The following is a 23,059-nucleotide window of genomic DNA, read 5'->3' as shown; positions in this document are numbered from 1 at the left end:
GCACATGAATTCGTATTTTTTATTAATATTATATAATTTATATTATTATAATTTTTCCAAAATACCAAATATTTAAAAAAATGTTGAAACGTATTTAAATACATAACTACCTATGTATTATATAAAAATTACTTATTTGTCAGCATTTCCGAAATATTAGTATAATTACTAAGAGTTATCAATAAGATTTTCTAAAGCAAAATTGAGATTTTAAAATGAGGTGTTGCAAATTGTAACTTATAACAGTAGTTATACTTATTAGTTACTTTTCATACACGAATTTTCATTAAAGTAAAAAAGATTTCAATGAAAGTCTTTGTATACTAAATGCCAACTAAAATTTTATGAATTCTCTTTCGATTTTTGAATTAGGCTTTCAAAAAAACAAGCAGTTGTTACTTGAAAGAAAGCGAAATAATTTCCTTATATTTTACTTACATAAAAAAATAGTTTGCGGTTTGTCTCTAAATGCGATAAATTTTGTAATCATTCGCGTTTAATTCTCAACAGGCAAAATTTGCTGTGAAGTAAATTTCCTTGTGGGTGTGTAATGCTTTATTTCCTTTGTAATGCTTTCGATGACAAATTAGGTGTGTAATGCTTTCGATGACAATTAGAAATGTTTTACATAACTATAATAAAAATTTTAGATCAAAGATCTTACTATGAACTGCTGAAATTGTTCATCGATTCAAATACTGATTTATCACATTCACTTTATGAATTTTAAAATTTCTTTGGTTTTATACTATAATTGTTACGTAAGTTCTAATTAAAGCAAAATTTCAATACTTTCTTATTATTGACGGAGTCAACTACATACTTTTTTTTTTATTTTAAATTTATTCTATTTTTATTAATAAATTTTTGTGTCTATCACAAGGAATTTATTTTAGTACACAGTCAGACATATACATACATACATACTTATAGGTGTTTATTAATGTTTATGTACATTTCTATACCTTAATATGTTATAATAGTATAATTTGTATGTACGACGACGATAACCGACAGAAATTTATATGAAATGTATAGCTAAAAAAAAAACTTATTTTTATATCATTTAAAAAAAAATATACGTATACACATACATATACATACATTAGTACGTAATCGCAGTATATGTATATAGAAACGTGTATATAAAAACAAATTGCAATGATTCTAAGATTGGAAACAAAAAATAAAAGTCTGTTGTGTTGCGAGTCTAAATGTCTAGCGATTTTTTAAAAAAAGAAATTATTTTTAATTTTTTTTTATGCATGCTGTTTATAATATAATGTTCATTTAGTTCATTTAGTAAATGAGGTAATTTCGGATGAGATTATGTCGGTGACACTGTCATAAGTATAACTCTCTTTTAAAACTGTTATACAAATAATATGTCATGTAAATTATACAGTGTCAAACAGCGTATTTAATGTAAAATAAGTTAAATATTTATCAGACCCAGGAAATTTTTTTAAAGTTAGGCACTAATCTTGGCTGGAGCGTTCGTTTTAGGGAATACTTGAAATATACTTCATATATGTATGTATATGTAAGTAATACAATATTTTGTGTATATGTATATGCACTAAATATTTTTACAAATTTAATATGTATATAGACGTACATTTAAGTTGAAAACAGTAGTTTCAAAGCTCTTATTCATTCACATTCCAGAGCAATATAACAAAGAGTAAACGTCAAAATTTTCTGTACCCATGAGACCATTTGTTACATCATTAAAATTATAATGAATTTTGAGATTCATTATGGAAATTGTGAATATCGTTGCCATTTTCTAATAAATAAATAATTTTGAATGTAATTTTTAGATTTTCATAAGATCGATTCTGGCTAAAATTTTCGAAGAAAAATGGAGGAAATTTTGGGATATGCAACTCCAGTAATGAAATAAAACTCATTTATTTTATATTTTGTCATGACTTTTCAAGCTATTTTCAAAACTTTCCTGAAATCCAAAATACAGTATAAATGTAGTACTACATTATATCTGTGATCCATATTGTACAATAAAAAATTTATATAATGCAGCAAGATTCAAATTACTAAAAATGGGTTTTAAGTGCGCAGTATAAGAGAACAAACAGTATATAGTGAAAAAATCGAAACTACAATGGAGTCATTTTTAAAATTTTACTACGGTAATAATATTGCAGTTAAACTGTAATAAAATTTTTCACTGCATTTTGGACTTATGAATTTGAAATTAAATCAGTTAAACATTAAAGAGGAACGTGTAATCTTTATGCTGACTACACAGAATTTTTTACGCTGCACTGAACTACAATAATTTATAAGAAGAACATAATATTTTATTGGTGTTTAAATTTCTTATTACCACAATTATTGCATGTTGCAAGTTAATTAAAATTCAGAAAAATAAGTTTTTTTTTTTTTTATTTTCTCAATTGCTAGAATATTTTAATAATGAATCATTAGAAAATCAATGAACAATATTTTGTAAAAGTTCTTAAATGTGTATGTATATATGTATAAATGAATCATGTATAAATATGTACAATAGTTACATACATCTACAATTTATATTGCATTTGAAATTTAAAGAAATTATTTTTGTTCTATTAGCAACAATGCGATCATTTATAAAACCTTTTAAATATAGTAAATTAAATTTTAAGTTTCTAATTTAAAAGCTCGTTGTTTTTTGTCTTTTTTTTTTCTTTTTTAAGTTATAATAAATATTAACATATATGTGTATGAGTATAATTATGCATATGTGCATACTAATATATACATATATGTCATAGTTTTGTTTATATAAAATGACAATAATTTGCTTGCGTTTTTTTTATTCATTGCATTCAAATTTGATGAAGTAAAAGTGGGTGTGTCTTTCAATAGAATTGTCACAATATATCTTTTTTAAATTATAGTAAATTATTTTATGTATATACATACGAGTAGTTACAGTTTTTCAAATATATATATATTGCATATGTTTACAAATAAACATTAATAAAAATATTCTATACTTGCTACAAATTTTAATTTCTTGTTGAAAATCACATTCTTTTAAACTTTGTATTTTACAATAAATGCCGTTAATTATTATTGACATTTTTTTTTTTTTTCAAATTCACATTTTAAAATTAATATTTTTATATTTAAGTGCTTTATGAAATTTTCACTTTTGACGGCTGTCAAATAATAATAATCAGTAATAATTATAAAATTACAGTATTAATAAATTTTCATATTTTGCCTATAAGTATGTAAATATATTTTAGATTTGCTTAAATTGAATTGTTTTACGTTACTTAATCAAGAGATATATTTCTGGATTTGCAAAAGTCCGATATTTGTACCAAAAATTACAGTGTTTCTAAAATTTTCAGTGTGAAAATTGAATTACTTTTTGATTTTTTTTTATATGAATGGAAAATATTAGAAAGTTTCCTAACTAAATTAGCCTGAATTAATAAAAATTTGATAATTTACAGTAAATTTTCATTATTATTTGAAATTAGATGAAAATGTGAGTTATACGGTTTCGGAAAATTTTCCCATACATTTGTAGAAATAAATTTCATACAATTTTTCTTAAGAAAATATTACCTCAATCACAGTTACAATATTACAATTTTTACTTTAGTCAACTTAATTTACTCAAATCAAGTTGTTTGTTTTTTCTGACTTAAACAAATTTTCCTTGAAACCATAAAATTATGCAAGCGTTTAATAGTTTAATTCGTAATTAAAATAAGAATAGATTTATTCTTATAAATCTTATAGAATTTTATTTATACATGGCAATTTATAATATTACCGAAGAATAATAATAAAATGTTTATGTTCTCCGAATTCAATATAAAATAAAATTAGTAATTAAGGTGATTGTAAATTTAAGCTAAATTGCGTCAGTAATGAAGACTTTTTATTCCTATTGTTAATAAATTTTGGGGAGGCTTTTAATTTTTTTAATATTTTTGATTTGTATATAACTTAAAAAGTATACTTACATATAAACATTTTTATAAATTAAATAATATTGTTTTTTTTTTCAATTCGTAATATAATAATGGCGATTGTTAAAATTGAATAGATAATAAATAATTCAATACTCTTATACATATACGAAAACATCTCATATTGTACTAGCAAAATAGAGATATATGTATATACATATGTATGTGCATATATCGTTCGCGCTTTATACTTATATACAATCGCAAACGCTTCTAACTTATCCAATTGTATACGTAAAATTTAAATTATTCAAAATATTTTTTGAATTTTCAGCGAAAAGTCAATGTTCTTTCAAATATCTTTTCCATATAAATTTGTAAATTTGTAAGAGTACAATATACATACATATATACACGTACATTCTTACAATTTTCTATTTTTTTTTTTTTTTGCAACTGTTGCACCATATTTCAGACACCAAAAATAAATTTGAATGGAAGTGCATAATATAGAATATAAAAGAAAATAGAAAATAATTTTTTTTTTACTTCATAAAAATTGCAGCAACTTTACAAAACTGAACAAAAAAAAAACGCAAAAATTTACTAAAGTAATGAAAAACGTATTGCGACGCACGCCCTGTAACGCTACTCAGAATATATTCCATTCGATTCTCTATACTATTCTATTCTATTTAAAATTGATATTTTCGTCGGAAATTAATTCAATTTTATTCTGTTTTTATTTTTTTTTTTTGTTTTCCTTGTAGTAATTGTGTTGGTTCATTATTTATTTTGAATAAGATTTATTAATTTAATAAATTAAACTACTTATATGTACTTGTATGTATACTTATATGTACATATAAATATAAAGCCAATAATAATAATTGCTTATAAATATTTAATTAGAAAATGTTTATTATATTTGTTTTAAATAAACATGTTAAGAATATTAAATAAATAAATATTATGAAGGATTCATTAAGTATTTCAAGTAGATTTTTGTTTTTTTTTTAACTCAAAAAGAAAAATTTCTCTATTTAATGAATCATTGACGTTTATTATTATAAAATACTTGAAGTTTACCATAGTTTAGAATTTAATATTATATCGATTTTACAATAATATCAATTTTTAAAATAAAAAAAAACCGATGGGCTATATATTCATCTTTCATCCCTGATAATTGATATCACTTTCATATATTACCCTAAGAGTAAGAGAACGTACAAATTCTCAGGAGTGATAATTGAGTGTGATTAATACAGAAACGTGTTTAAACTATTCATGAGGAGTCAAAACTGAGAACAACTACACTACTTCGAATAAATACGTATAGTTGATCTGTGCACTTAAATACGTTATTTTTCTCCGGTAGGTTGTAAATGTAAAGGAAAAAGACCTTCACATTTATAAACTGCGCATATACCAATAAGTATATGCGCAATTTGTAATTATATTCAAATAAAAATTATGTAAACCATTATACGAGATTATTTCTTAAGGGTATTCTTTGGCTTGGTTTTTAAAAATTTGATATGCGCGTTATCATATTGAATTTTTCAAATATTTCTTCGTTTTGGAGTTAATCAAATTGTTTATAACTATAACTATGCTCAAAATTATATATAATATAATATTGATTGATAATTTTATTAAAAATTATTATTTATACATACATACATACATATATGTGAATATAAATATCTTATATCTTAAATAATTTCTTATCTTGAACCCTAAAAGGTCACCTTATTATTTGTGTTCTGTTTAAAAAATCAATCATTTGTGTGATATTATGTAAATCATAAAACGAATCTAATATAAGAATTATATTACGTTCAACAATATATGAAATATAAGGTTAGAATTGCTTAGAAATGGGGCATTTGTTTCATACGATTTGAATGACACATAATAACACACACACTATAACACATTTGGTATGTTTGAGATTGTACGCGGCAAAAGATTTAATTCGTTTATTAAAATACAAAATAATAATTTTTTATTCTAATACGGAGATGTAAATTTATAGGTACTCGAACATATAACGAAATATATTTCAGTAATTATAAAATTAAGACAATTCGGAAGTGTTCCCCAAAATATCAGGCACTGAAAAATCTTAATCTATAAAAAAGCTATATCTAATTAAAATAATCCTTTTAAAATGTAAATAAAAATAAAATATTTATTTTGAATTCATAGAATCATAATATTTTAAACCTCATTTTCTTACTGATAACAAAAACATTGGACAATATATCGATAACAATATCTATTTGATAACAAACTGAAAAAAAAAATGAAAAAAATTTTGTTATTTAGACCACCTGTATTCTCTACTTGCATATACGTATACCATAACTTTATCAAAGTGTTTATTATGTGTATATTACGCATATACACATATATGTAGATTATTTCCATAAATTTATTGGAAATATAATTAGGAAGGGTTTACACAACAAAACGTTGTTCATAATTTTCTTCATTATGTCAAACTTTGAAGAAATTCCAATCATACAAAATTCGCCTGGACAATAATATGCTTGGCTTGACTTAGAAATACTAAATTTAAGCATTACTCGTAGTTCAATAATTTTTAATCAGGAAACACTTATATTTTCAAAGGATTTAATGTTATACCATGAGTAAAATTTATTATTTTTACTCATCACTTATCATAACTACAAAAAAATTATTTTAGAATTATTTTTTAATTTAGAAAATTAAGTAATTCAAATATTGTGCTCTGGAAATATTAAAAATTTTTCATATAACAGAATAATGTACGTATACATGTGTTATACATAATATATGAAATTTATTGAAATAAACTTGAGAATTGAGCATTATACATGTATGAATGTGGTATAAACATTGTATAATAGAATAATAATGTTGCAACTCAAACATTTTCAATAAAAAATATTATTTTTATCATCTTTAAAAATTGTTTTGTGTTGAAAAATCAAAAGATTTTTTTTTTAAATTTCAATTATATCTCTAACTAAAATTGACGCAGTTATTAAAATTATAAATATATATACGCATATATACTGTGTTTATATATAATACTATATGTATAGACATTTATACAGATCTAAAATTTTGAAAAATTAAAATATATTTTGATCTTTTTTCTTCTGAAATTTTCTTTTAATATTAAATGTTTTTTATTTAGAATTTTGTTCCAATATTAATTTAAAATGTATAATAATAAAATATAATAAAATATAAATATTAGCATAACGTTTTTTTTTATTTTGTTTTTGGAATATATTAGGTAATATAATTTATTTTCGCTAAAATAGATCAAAGACAAGTAACCGGTTTTATTTAGTCATTTCGAAAAACTATAGTGTACATGTATTTCTGTGGTCATAAATCAAATTGACTTCAGTAATATTTTATAAATTAATTCGAGGACGAAAAACAAAAAGAATTTAAATAGAGAAGTCCCGAAAAAATGCATTTTCATATTAAAATATTGTGGACATTAAAATAATAAAATTATTTACATATAGCTGCATATATTCTACAGCTATAAGATTATTGCAGATTTTATTGTGCAGTAACTGTACGGTTTTTTTTTGTTAATTTAAATCAAATTTGTTTTAGACCTTTAGGCATTTAAGTGTTGTTTATAAATATTGTCATATTGTATAACAATATACGTTTGGGAATTATATATTAATATAATACAGCAACAATTTAAATGGCAAAAAACATCTGAAGAATTGCTAGAGAATTCAGCAATTAAAACTTATAAACTGAATTATTTATTGTATAAACTAGGGAACTCAATTTTTTATTGAAAATAATAATGAGCTTAATATTTATAACAAACTTATATTCAAATTAAGTAAATATGCGGAATAAAATATAGATTGACAACAATTTTGAGTCCTTTTGAAATTTCAAAGTACTTTGTTTGAGCTCGTATGCATATAATATGCCTAACTTAATTCAACAGTTAATTTAACAAGTTTTTCTGAATTCCGACAAGATTCAGAAAATAAATTAAAGCAAATAAACAAAAGAATGAACTTCTTAAAAAAAAAAAACATTTTATTACTCGAAATTTTAAATCGCGTCTTATAATATTTATTGTACTCGTTATTATTATAAATATACCTAGAACAGTTAACTAACACCTAAATCGGAAATCTAAAATTATTTTAGTTATTCTTACTTTTAACTTATTCAGCAAGGTATAATTTAATTTCCTAACTTCAAAATTTAAAGTAATACGGTGTTAATATACAATTCAGCTTATGAATTATAATTGCTGAATTGTTTAGCAATACAATATCATTGTAAATTTTAAAGTCATGGGTTCTTCATAAAACATGATTGCATATTAATTTGCAACTTGTTTAAAAAAAGTTTTTTTTATTTATATATATTTAAAATTTGTACAATTTCAGTTTTAATTTATTTCATTTTGATTTGTGACCACACATTTTGTACATATATATATTTAAATATGTATATATGTATGTAAATCGTATATTTTTTTAATGTGTCTATCTCCATTATATTCACTATACGATTAACGTTAACATACATACATATTACATATTATATTTTGTATACATTGTGTCTATCGTTTTTAACAATATCCACTTTATTTATTTAAAATTTATAAATTCTTTTACTAAAGTGTATTTGTAAAAAAGAAATTTATATTTAAAAAAAAAAAAAAAAATTTGTTCTTTTTTTTTTGTTTTATTATTCTTTTGTTTTAAATAAAAACAACAATAATATTTTACAATTATTTATATTTTAGCGTCTGCCCAATATTAAAAAACATAAAAACTAGAGTAAGAGTATAAGAATTATAAGAATATTTTTAAGAATATTATAAATGCAATATCTGTCCATTTTGGCTGGACTATAATATGAAAATATTTTATGCGTCATCGTGAAAATTAAGAAAAAAATATATGAAAAAATTAACAGAGAAAAGAAAAGAAAAGAAAATTATATTTTGTTGTTCTACATTTTAAATAAAATAAATTTTTATAAAAGATATTAATATTTTTTGATACTATACATACATACATAACGTATAAATATGTCTAACTATACACACATATGTATATTATTGAATTTGAATTCATGTTATACATATTTTACCTCTGTATTATATAATAAAATAATAAATGTAATTAAAAATTTTTTGTATTTGGGACAAATGCTAAAATTTCTATTTTTCTTAATTTTGAAAAAAAAAATAATTTCATATTTCAATTTTTTCCTCTTTACTTTTTTAAAAATTTTTTCTTTTTAATAATTTCATTCGAAAAATTCATTCATTTTTGATTTTTGCTTCTGCAAAATACAAAACCAAAAAAAATTGTAATATAACAGAAAAAAAAAAACCAAAAATTGTATTTTAAAGTAAGTTAAGATCAATGACCCTATTTCACATTATGTGCATATGCATGTATGTACATACATACATACATACATACATATATTTACAATGTATAAAAAGACTCGGAACATCTACATCGCATCGCGTCTCTTTAAAAACGAAAAAAAAAAAATCAAAAAGAAAAATCTACAAAATAGCTGTACATATGTTTGTATGTAAATATGTATGTATGCATATGCAAAATGTGTAAAACACAAAATTTACACGATATATATTGTATTTTTCTCTTAAATAAAAATGTATCTATGCCACTTTGAATATTGCAATATTATTTATGTACGTTGTTTGTTATCCAACAACGCAATCGCCAACTCATTATATTTTATTCGCGCTTCTATATATATGTACATACATATAATATAGTAGCAGAATTGAATCTATACATATTTATAGATATATATATATATGTATATGTACATGTACTTTTTATATTATTACTTTTATTTTTAATATTAAAATTTTATTTATTTTTGTCTTTAATTTTTTGGTTTTCGACTTTAATTTACAAGATTTATTGAATATAAATTCTTTATTTTTAATTTCATTACTTTTTACTATACATATACGTATATACATAAATATATATATATTTTATATACTTAAACTTAAATTTTATAATTTTTCCAAAGAACGCGCTCTACATTATTTTCTTTTTTTTTTTTTTAGTTTATAATTTTTCTTTACGTTTATTTAAGAAAAACAAATTTATATGTATGTAATAATTATAGCTTATATAGTCTAAATTAAGTATTTATACATATATTATACATAATATGTATATGTATGTATATATGTATATAATTATAGAATAAGATCAAGTAGCCTCATTTAATAAAAATATTTTGATTATCCACTTTATAAATATGAAAATCTTTAATTAAGAACAACACAAAAACGAAAAGAAAAAATGATTTTACAACTTTTAACTTACATTTTAAGTTTTAAAAAATTTTTATATTTTATTATTATTATTTTTAATTGAAAATTTAAAAAAAAGGCGCAAAATTACTTTGACACAATTATTATTTTTTTTTATATACGCGTGATTGAATGCTTTTATTTTCAATTCGACTTGATGCGTCGCGCCGCGTCACATCGCGTCACACCGCTTCTTGAGCTTTCTCTTCCAAAAATAATTTAAAATTTAAAAAAAAAAATTGAAAATCTGCTTAAAAAGGACTTGGATATTTTTTTATTCTCAAATTTCAAGTATAAATTAAATTTGAGGTTAGATTAATTTTTTATTTTACGTGGTGAATTAAATTTATGTGTAAGAATTTATGATAAAAATTATATTATAATGGTACATAAATTCCTTTAGATATATGTACATATGTTAGTATGTATATGCATTGGTTGGGTCACAAAAATATTTTCTTAAAAAACTTGATTGAATAACATTTTCGTTACGTCATTTTAATTCGTTTTGAGTTATGCTTCTTGATTTTATTATTTTTACTTTATTTACACATGTGTGTATGCATTTTCGGAAATTACAATTAAAAATTCTTATACTCCCACAATATAGATTTTAAATTAAATATCAAAAAATAAAAATATATTTTTCCTGACATAAAAATGCAGTGCAAGAAAAAAATGATAATGGTAAATTTAAAATAAAATGTAGTCACAGATCCAAAGTGTAAAATTTTTCTATGTAGTTCTGGAAGAACAGAGAAAGAGAGGATACAACCAAAAACGGTTAATTTACTTTTATTGTGAATAAGTACTGAATTGTATAGCTATAATAAACCAAGTTGACGTGAGATTTGCTCTTTGATAGAGATGTCCTGCAGATTGTATAGAATTTGAAATTCTACCATAATAGGTAAGGTGGTCATAAAGTTAGAGCTCTTGCGATTTGTTATTTTACATACATATCTAATATATTAATATTTCAATGATTATTATGTTGAAAAATTGACTCAATTTATGTAGCAATTAGACACTTTGGCGCAATTTTAATTGCTATTTTGATTAGCTTTATTTGTAAACATACTAAAATCGGTAACTTTACTTATGAAAGTCAACAAATTTTCTGTTATAATTAAAATATTTGATTATTAAATATGCAACCGCACATATTATGTACATAAATATACATATACGACATAGAACTGGTAATAAAGTAACGTAAACACATTTTTGACTTTAAAGTGAGCACATTGAAAAAATCAAATACTAAATTTGAACAATACAGCAACACTTTTTTATTTGACTGCCAAAAATGAACATAAAGGCAACATGAAATATACAAGTTAAATAAAGGTACATACCTTTTCAAATTTTTATACATATTTTGGTTGAATGTGTATCCAACCTTCACAATAAAATACAAAAGCAATACACGTAAACACATGAAAAAAAACGCAACAAAAAGTAACAAAAAAAAAAATTCCCAAAACTTTTCACTTAAAGAACAATTGGAGACACAAAGGCACCACCATATCTTATAACATTGAATTTTATATACAAACATGCATACATAATGTTAATGGTAACATAATAAAGAGATTATTATAATGGTATTTTAAAGAACTTTTATTCAAAATATAAAAATATTTTTTTTTTTAAAATGAAAACGAAAAAAAATAAATAAAAGTAAAACCGAAAAATGTGATGAAAATTTGGAAAAAAGTATAAAAATTAACTGATTAAGTGTTATACGAATTGGATGCACATTTATAGCATCACACACAAACATGTTATGTATATGGATAGGCGGGCATGTTTATATAGAAAATACAAAATATCATGTTGCAGGGTACGTCAATTCATAAAAATTTACACAAACATACACACATTACATATGTAAATATCAATTTGGCTGGAATAATTTATTTTGAACTGAATTAAAAAAAAAATTTCATTAATAAATGTTGAAATGAATTTATCAGACCACGAGTAAGGTATGAGAACAGACGGATTAAAAGAATTTTTATACAATAAGAATACAATTTCAAAAAAATGTTGTGTTGGTTGTTGGATTCGAACTTAAATTATCTAAACCCATCTAACTTAGGGCTCAGACAGACATGCAATTTTTATTTTTGTAAATTATTGCTTGATTGTAAAATTGTTGTTCGCACATCTAAGCAGTTAATCTTCAAATCGATTATGTTAACTATAATGTTTAATTGCATGCGATGATACAGTTGCATATGTCCGCGTTCGAATATAAAACCTATGCGATACAAATAAGCAAAAAAATTAGAAATAGTATGTCTGCCCGAGTCCTTAGATTCTATTGAATACAGAAGATAATTAAGTAAATAACGTAAGTTCATATTTAATGCCAACATGATTTATTTGACACATAATATTGAATTGCCAAATATGTCAAGTTGACACTAAATCCGTAAATCTAAATGCTTATATAAATATGAATCAAATTTGCAAAATGCTAACTCATTAAGAGAAATTTTACATTTTTTTGTGAAGTTTAAAACTTGTAGATCAATAAGCTGCAAAATCAAAAACAAACCTAATATTTTTACATACATATAGTAAAATATATGCTAATACTTGTAAGATAGGGCTATCGTTCTGCAGCGTTTTTAATACGTAATATTTTGAAAATTGTGACAAAATATAATTGTATTTATTACAATTTTCATTACTTGTACAATAAATAATTAATTTTCACTATATAACTTTGCATATATAATTTTACATATATTATATAAAATTTATTTAGTAAATTGTAACTGGAAAAAATTTTGCAAAATAAGTTTTGATGACATTTTAGCTCTTAATATTACATTTTTTATTTATTTGTTACAATAATTAATTTCTTGTTTATTGACATGTGGAGGAAGACTAACAATATAGAATTTAGAGAGAGAGAGAAAGAAAAAAAAGAGCTTTATTCTGTGATAATTTGATTAATCTATTTGCGTAATTTAAGTGGGTTTTTAAATTTATTCTTTTTGTATAATTAAATTCTTACTTTTTCCTCGTTTTGAATTAAAATTCAAAAATTAAGTTGTTCCCAAACTTTATAAAATCACTGAATTTTAAGAAAACCTGCAATTTTATGGATATCGAAATCACAAAAACGCTGTACCGATACACAATTTAGCAATTAGCATCTATAAGCTGAATAGTATATTCAAATAATATTTATTCTATTCTAGAAATTGGAATTCTATTCTATTCTAGAATTCTCAAGGGCTCACTTTTCTGTTACGATAAATCGTTGTAAGCTTTACATTATTTTTACTTGGATGTTTCGTTATTTGGCCATTGAATAATTACCAATCAAAGGTTTTATACAATTGATTATATTTTTTTATTATTTTCTTATACTTTCATTACATTCAATTTATACTTTACAATTTCGTAATTATACTTATGTACATACTTTCATACTAGTAAAGTATGTGTTAGTTTCATTTGAATCAATTACATATACCTATACTATATCTAATTAAGAGCAAAATAAGAATAAAAATTCTATCAGACAATATCAAAATTTTAAATATGCACATAAAAAACTATTTAAATTAAATTATAAATTCAGTATAAATAAAAAATATTGACGACCTATTTTAAAATAAAAGTAAAGTGCAAATAACAGCAACTTTGACATTTTATAGACATTTACCCACCTACATAAGTATATGCACATACATATGCAATTATATAATAATATTTTTATTGAATTTATGAGTATAAGTGTTAAGATATCCAAATTTATTACGATTTTCAAAAAATATTTTAGCTAGAATGGCTATATACATAGATCCTCAAAAATAATAAATAGATTTCTTAAAAAATTCAATTTAAAAATTTTTTATAGTTAATTAATTATAAGGTTTATATGATTATTTATCAAAATTGTTTTTAAAATAAAAAATTTCTTGAAAATTTTCATGATAATTTATTAAAATTTAAATAATTTAAAATATATTTATAATAATTTGAAACAACATTGTAATAAAATTAATAATTGTTAAATAATTCAAAATATTTTTCTGTTTAATTAGAAAAAGAATGTCTAACATAAATTTGATTTGTTTAATAATAAATTTAATTTGCTGAATACAAATTAAATTCAATTTAGGTATACTTAAGACCTAATACAATTTTTGTTTCAAAACAGGATCCCTATGTTATCAGATTTGCATTAAAAATTGTGTCACGATACAATTCAGCAATTAATACTTATAAGCTGAATAGGGTTCTAATAAAGTATCGTTGCGATTTCTGTATCGGGAAATTAAAGAATAGGTAAATATACAACTCCCAATATACTAAATATCGTAAAATTTCTGACTTCAAAATTGTTGTTATATTGTATTAACAAAGATTTCAGATTATGAGCTATAAATTGCTGCGCTAAACTAAATTTCCTTTAATTTTGATCTAAATTTAAAAAAAATTGAAAATTTAAAAATTTAATGGTAACACACAATCCCACAATCCAATATTTATTATCTATTATTATTCTACATATTATATAAAAGTGAAACCTAAAATTTTATGGGACTCCTTACTAATAAATCCCCCATCCGATTACCATGAAAATTTGGGAAGTAGTTTATAACGATCTCGAAATGGTTTTAAAAATTTTTTTTTTAAAACTTGTCTGTTCGAAGATAATAGTAAATTTTTCCAGCTCTTTTAAGTTCTATTATACAAAAACTAAAAAATGGCCAAATGTGGTCGAACAAATTACGGTTAGAAATCTCTTAGGTCTTGAAAAGTTAAATCAGAAATAAATACTTATGTTAAATATAGCTTTATTCAAAGCACAAATTTTATGTATTTAATATTTAATAGAAGTTTAAAACAAAATTTTATCCACTACATAGAAGTCGACTACATGATCATGGAAACAGGTCTAAAGATCACCAGAAATCTTAAACATAAACTATATATTTAGTCTAATCGTTTGATCGAGAAGTCTAATCGAGAAGTTTGTCTAAGATCGCAGCCAGGCGCAATAGATAAGCTTTATAAATTTGTTATTATAAACAAAAAATTATAAAATTTTAAGGAACCCTTTCATTATTTTTAATTTTCCTTTTCATAAAACCAAACTATTTCTTATTTAATCTTGTATTTAATTATATTTTGTCATTTAAAAATTATTGTATAAAATACAACATAGAGGTGAAAATAAAAATAATATTATTTATAAATTTACAGTACTATTAATTATAAAAATAAAAAAAAAAATATTAAAAACTTACCAGCTGGTCGATTATTTCTACGTGCAGCACCGTCATCTTCGACAAGAAGTGGTGAATGACGTCTTGTTTCAACATTTTTAATTAAAATTAATGTTGTAAATATTGTTGTAAATTTTATTAATAAATATAATTTGGAAATATACGGTGACATTTTTTTTTTCTTTTTTTTTTTTTTTTGGAATTTGAAATTCGTAAAAAAAATATATGTGTATATGTATATATGTAATAATTTAAATGACTTAGAATTTTTTTTTTTTATTTTATTTTATAAAATTTAAAATAAAGTTTTTATTATTATTATTTTTTTTTTTTGTTTTAATTCTAATATTTTTGTACTAAATTTATAAATTTTTCTTAAGTTTTTCACTGTTATTACACAATTATATTTTATGATTTTTTTTTTTTTTTTTTTGTAAATTAATACCGTTTTGTTTTTGTTTTAATTTTTTTTTTCAAATATGAAAATAAAAAAATAAAAAAAAATAAAATTATAAATGAATGTAAAAATTGTTGGGAATATTGTAATAATAAACAAATAAAATAGAAAATAATAAAAAAAAAAAAAATTTGAGTAAAAATTAAAAAAATTTTTTTTTTCAATCACTTTTGTAAGAAAAATTTTTTTTTCTATTTTAAAATTATTTTTTTATTGTATTTCATTTAATTTTTAATAAAATTTTTCTTAATTTTTTTTTAGCACCACATATCAATTTTAATTTTATAAATATTTTTATGTATGTATGTATTTAATATAGAAATTTTTTTAACGTTACAACAAAAATAGAGTTGCAAACTTAATTTTTCTATTAAAAAATGTTTTTTTTTCCCGTTCTTTTTCTTTTTTTTTACGTAAAATACCAAAGAAATGTGATTTTATTTTATTCTTTTACTTAGGAAAAAAAAAAAATAAGTGTTACATATTTTTATTACGTAGGTATGTGCATAATAATATTATGGCAAATTGTACGTTATTATGCATGTGTGTGCATAATAAAATATAAAATTAATTTCAATTTTTTTTTTTTTTGATAAAAAATTTTTCTATATATACATTTTTTTTTTTTTGCACTAAAATATTTTGAGTTTGTATATTTTTTTTTTTCTCTAATATCTCGTAAACTAAAATAAATAATGAAAAAGAAAAATTAATGAAATGTACAGAAAAATAAAAAAAAAAAAAAGGAAAAAAAATTTACGTCTGCTCCCGGGATCGGTCGTTTTTCAAATAAATTGTATCATGTATGTATAGAGATAATCCGAGAAAAAAATTTTTTTTTTTTATATTTTTATTTATTTTGTTTTTATTTTTTATCCAAATGTGCGATTTTAACACACATGTACAAAACTATAATATTTTTTTAGTATTTATATTTAAGAAAATGTTATACGACAGAACTAAAAAAAAAAATTTTTTTTTTTATTTTTTCTACATCATTGTATAAAAAACAGTTTTTGTGTGTTTGTTTTTTTATTTTTTTTTTTTTGAATAGAATGAAAATTCTATTTCTCTTCTCTGTACTCACTCTACTACTATTCACAGTACTCACTGTACTTAACACTAAGTTTGTATTATTTGAGTATTTTTAATATTATAAAAAATAATATAGAATATTTTTATTTTCTTGATTTTATTCATATATATATATACAATATATATAAGTAGATAAATATATACATATAGTATATATACACCACCTTATTTATATTTATACAAATATAAATATTAATTTATTTCTGTTATTTTTCTTTTTCTTTTTGTGCAAAAAATTTATTTTTAAAGCTCTAAACAGTTTGACGATATCTTACAGATTGAAAATATCTTAACCGTGCTCTATCTGTTTTAAATGTGCTGTTGTTTGCTGTTGTTGTTGTTGATGAATTGAATTGAATTGAATGCATTGCAGCACTTCGTTTTCGTCTTTCGATATTTTTTTTATTTTTGTTTGCTTTTTTTTCTGTTTTCTTTTTATTTTTAATGTTCCAAAATGAAAATGAAAAAGAAAGAAGAAGAAGAAGAAGAAAAAAAAAAGTTTTTCTTTTTTTTCACTGAAATTATATTACTGCATTTTATTTATACCGTATATTTTGAATGTATTTGTTTATGACATATGATTGTATTTGTGTATAGTGTGTATATCAGTTTATGTATATCCGTATATATTGTGTGTATATGTTGTATATTGTGTAGTGAGTATTAAAAATATTATATTTATTTATTTCTGTTATATTTTATTCTATTCTGTTATACATTTATTTATTTTATTTATATTTATATTGTAAAACGCATGCATATATATGTTTGATCTTCTTCTAAATAAATCCAAAAATAAAAATAAAATAAAAATAAAATAAAAATAAAACTAAGAAGGTATATATAATGAAAGAAATCTGAAATTAATAAAATATTATTGCATAAAACTTGCCTACACACTGTCGTCTCTTCTTATATTATATTAAAAAAAAAAGGTGGTAAATAAAATGCATTCATAACAATAATAATAAAAAAAAAAGAAGCACATTTCGCATGCACATTACTCTCTCGTATTTAATACAAAAATTTTATAATAATAATAATAAAAATAATAATGATATTATGTTAATGCACTATTCTACTGTCCGTTCATTAATGGAATATTATGTGTGTGTGTGAATGTACATATAATATGTTTATATGTACATAATAATGTACTTATTAGGTGTTTATATAAATTTCTGTAATTTGTTATCTTGTTTTTTTTTTGTTTTGTATTTTGTTTTTCTGTATTTTATCTTTTGTTTTATTTCTATTTATTTAATTTTTTGTTTTCGTTTTGTTTTTGTGTTGTGAGAAAATATCTCTGAGAGTTTTTTTTTTTTTTTCAAAACTGTTATGATGTTAACTGATACCATAATATACTAATTATTATTATTGTTATATTATTTGTAAATAAGTTGACAACTTAACTTTAAAGTCAAAAAATGTTATACTTAAGGTATATTATAATTATAATTCTATATAAGGTGTATAAATTATATACGATTACATGTGATATTTATACATTATGTACATATTTACATATATATTATTATGAATGTGATATATTGGATACTGGAATTTTATTCTTACATATTATAAAATAATATTTGTATTCATACTACATACATATATATTTTTATACTCCTATATATTTAAATGTACATATATATAATATGACAGGTTAGATATATTTAGTATATTTTGCTAATAGTAAAAGCTTATTAATTCGATATATATCAACTGTTATACATATTGTAGATAGGTGTGTATATTATAGAATGCGTATAAATTATATCACTTTTTTTTGTGATTTTTTTTTTTAATTTAATTTAAACGATTATTATTTTTAATTATGAAAAATGTTTTTTTTTTTTAATTAAAATGTACCTTATGTATATGTATACGTATCTTTTTATCTATAATTTGTAACTTGTTACTTTAATTTACAAATTTTAAGAATTCATATTATGCGTATAAACATTAAAAAAAATCTTCTTGAAAATTAGGTGAAATATATATGTATGTATATATGTATATAGTGTGTGAAAAAGATAATTAAGTATATTCTCTTTTACACACTTTTATATTGTATAATATATAATGCTTTCATAATAAATGTATATCGTATAATATGTATAAATATAATTATAAATAATTGAAAATTAAGTATATGTACATATATAATAATATATAGAATATTCTAATTGATCTACGAGTATATATTGAATATAGTGTTGTCGAAATTGTATATTTGAATATTTTTTAACGTTATAATGCAGTAATATAACAGAATTATTTATCTATAAGTATATTACAAATGTATAACAAATTTTTAATATAAAATGAAAATGCAATATTCGTAATTGATTTTTTAATTTGGATATTTATATAAATGCAATATTATTGAATACAAAAAAAAATTTTTTTTTCTCATATCTATACATACATACATTTGTATAATATATTTATTTTATCACAATTAACGAAAATGCCGGTTTTGCATATCGTATACGTGATTTATGAGGAATGTTACCTTGTGTTTCTGTTTAGATCATTTTTTAATGTCGATAATGCAGTCAATGTTGCTAAACAAACACCATCAGATTATGTAGTATCAATTTTACATTGGAGAATTTAAATTTTGTGGTATATAACTATGCGGTAAAGATTTGAGTTTTACCGTTTTAATATTTCATTTTGTAGCACTGATTTTTGTATACGCAAGTTATTTTGATTTTTTTTTTATTTTTATTTTACAAACACATACGTTTTTAAAAAAAAAATTAAGAATTAAAAAAAAATTCTTTTTAAATTTTATTTTTTTTTTTTGTTTTATTTTTTTCTCAAACAAAAATAAATAATTTATTTGTATTTTGTTTTTTTTTGTTTTTTTCTTGTTTTTTTTTACTTTTGTAATTTTTTTCGCAATTTATTTTATTTTGTATAAAAAAATTTTTAGTTGTTTTAATTTTTTCTTTAAATTTTTGCTCACATTTTCACAAATTAGATGAAGCATTTTTTTTACTTCTGGAATTGTAAAAGAAAAAATTCGCGCTTTAAAAAAAAATATGAAGCTCTGTTTAATGTAAAAAAAATAATTGTGGCGGTAATTGTATTGGTGTAAGTCTTAATTAATTTTACTCTCCAAAAATTTTATAAAATTTCAGAAATAAATTAATTTTTAAAAAAAAAAATTGTGTAAGGTAAAGACAGCAACACTTTATTAATAAAGAATTTTTCAATAACCTTTATTGTTTTTGTTATTTTTTTTTTATATAAAAAAAAAGTTAAAGAACAAGCACCAGAAAATTCGCAATGAATTTTTTACACTTTTGAGACGAAACAAAAAAAAACTTTTGTTTTTTTTTTTTTTTTTTAATTTTTTTTTATTTTTATTCAACCGCTTCGAAACGTATTACTTGGAAAACTGATTAAACTCTCAATTTGGTGAGAAGTTGTTTTATGTTTTCTGTAATATCTGTTGAAGCCTTTTTTTTTTCTTCTTCTGATACTTTTATATATTCATGAAGATAAATAAATGTACTTACTTAGAAACATACATACATACATTTATATTTATCTATGTACATACATTTATACAAATTTCTATATTCAGAAGTTGATATCTCACGTTTCTACATATGTATGTTTTTTTTTTTAATATTAAAAAATTTGTTAGTAGGAAATAATACCAAATGAAATATTTACCAAGTACAAATCATTTTAATTCAATTTTAATTAATGAGCTTATTTTATTAGGTGTGATGGATTCAAAACAAAGAATATGGTGAATGTGATAGTTTAGTATTACAATATAGGGTGAATGCGTCATATTTCTAGGAGAATTCGGCAAAAGGAATATGACGAATGAAAATATAATTTGTGAGGTTAATGCTTACAATGAAAAAACTCACCATTATTGGTTTAGAGATATTGACTTTTAAAGATTTAGCAATAACAAATAATTTTTCATGAAAAAATCGAATTTTGGTATTATCATTTTCAGATATTTAAGAACACTTTAAAGCTTAGATATTGATCACAGATGAAAGAGTATTCGATTTTATTACGCCTAGGTTAATTATCTAAAAATATAAAATTTTCGATTTATCTAATGTAGTATTAACATAACGATATACGAGTATGATGTGACAAATACTCCAATATGTCGAAAATATAAAAAATTTTATTGTGTTCTATAGTTATAGTAAAATTGGTATAAATAGGTGTGTTATTCTAATTATATAATATTATGATATATAACAACGTAATAATATGAGACTTCTGGTATGGAGTGAAAAAAAATTTAAAATTTTTATATTTTCAAATACATACGTATATTTGGAAGTATATACTGTTTCCATGATAATGGAATAAAAATATTCGTTAGTTACCCTATTGCAAATATTTCATAAAAGTATAGAGTTTAATGGTCTCTGTCATTAAAATTGAAGTTTCGGTTGTAATTTTTAAAAAATTTTAATGTGAAAACAAAACAAATTATTAAAACTGAGAATGCAAATTTCATCCAACTTTTTCATGTTTTTTTGTGTCAAACTTCAAAACTTTCATAGTATATATTAAATATTTAACGCATAACTCATAACTCATACTGCCAAAACACTAAGCAGTGTTTTTACTCTCAATGAGAATCAATGCATGCGTTTAAATATCAGAACTACTTATATTGTGGTCTATTAACTAGCCCTTCTAACACTATTATTTTCTTAAAAATGAAATTTGTTCTTTTCGCATACTTTATTACAAAATGGATTTTGATGTTGTTGTTATTTCATTCACACCTTCAGATTTGAATTTTCGTCAAAATTTAAATTAACATTTTTGAAGAAATTTTGTATAATTAATATAAACATTCAAAATCACCAGATACAATAATACTGCATTTAAAATTAAAAAATAAAAAATTTGTTTTTTCCCAAATTTCCTTCGACTTTGCTACATGGTACCATTTTTTCTTTTCATTTAAAAATAGAGAGCTTGATTAGAGAAATAAATTTTATTTAATAAAATTCTCATGTTGTTACTCTTTAGTCATTATGGGCAGGTTATGTGCTTTTGATTCTTCTTTTTTTTTGTTGTTTTTATTTTGAATTAGATATCTAAAGTAAGAAGAGTAAAAAGCAAAATGTATCTATATATACATTGTTATATACTCATATTTAATGAACTAAAAAAATCATCTATTTGAAATAGCTACAAGATTGTTAAATGATTCGTCGATATGATCATTTATAAATGTAGTTGTATATTGAAGAATGAAAGGACGTGGTCAAATTATTAAAGATTTAAATATATTTTTAGAAAGTTTGTGTATAATTAAATTATATGCGTATGCTAAATATCGAGTATAATATAAATTAGTCGATTGACTGAAATAGATGACAGGCTCTTTTTAGCAAACTCATTGCATACTGTTAGGGAGGATATAGACTGGCACCAAATTTCGGATGTCGAATTTTCAGGATTGAACTTCTCTATGGTAGAGAAACGTAAATAAACTATTTTTAGATTGATGTGTCTGTCTGGTTGTCTGCCTCTCGGTGTGACGGTCTGTGTGTGCACGCGTGTATATCAAGTTCGGCTAAACCAATTTTGATGAAATTTTATTTATTTCTTTATTTTGGCTGTGTCGCGGATTGATCAACTTTTGAAATATATCAGGCGTCGAGAATTGGACCTTCTTGTGCATATAACGAGAAATAATCAACCATAATTTCCTTTAAAATTGATATTTAAATTTGGGGTAATAAAACAATGAAACAATATATTTTTATAAAGCTGAAGGCTCGAAAACCAAACTAGAGGCCAATTTTGAATTCCTGATCATATCTAGAGAATTAATTGATGAAATTTTTTTAAATTCATTTGAGTTCTGATTGCTATCGAAATTAATTTGCGTACTCATTAGGGAATTCGGATGGCGCAAAGCGAAATT

General features: G+C 21.8%; 1 protein-coding gene across 2 annotated transcripts in view; it reads right to left on the bottom strand.

Annotated features, from left to right (window-relative positions):
• The window catches only part of LOC129614332 (dorsal-ventral patterning protein Sog), a 43,333-nt gene extending 23,331 nt beyond the window's left edge, over nucleotides 1-20,002 (bottom strand). Inside the window, exons 1-2 of one of the 2 annotated variants that reach the window (XM_055528887.1) lie at nucleotides 19,637-20,002; nucleotides 15,588-15,953 (exon numbers count right to left, since the gene is read on the bottom strand). In XM_055528887.1, coding sequence (XP_055384862.1) covers nucleotides 15,588-15,738 — 151 coding nt within the window. In that variant the 5' untranslated portion in view covers nucleotides 15,739-15,953; nucleotides 19,637-20,002. Of the gene's footprint in view, nucleotides 1-15,587; nucleotides 15,954-16,783; nucleotides 16,953-19,636 lie in introns of those variants that run through there. The other variant, XM_055528889.1, reaches the window with a different exon arrangement.
• Between the last annotated feature and the right edge of the window lie 3,057 nt (nucleotides 20,003-23,059).

Source organism: Condylostylus longicornis, unplaced genomic scaffold (assembly GCF_029603195.1).
Source record: "Condylostylus longicornis isolate FDR11 unplaced genomic scaffold, ASM2960319v2 ptg000107l, whole genome shotgun sequence".
Lineage (NCBI taxonomy): Eukaryota > Metazoa > Arthropoda > Insecta > Diptera > Dolichopodidae > Condylostylus > Condylostylus longicornis.
Note: the sequence above shows the minus strand (reverse complement) of the source record. Positions and strands in the feature narration are given on the sequence as shown.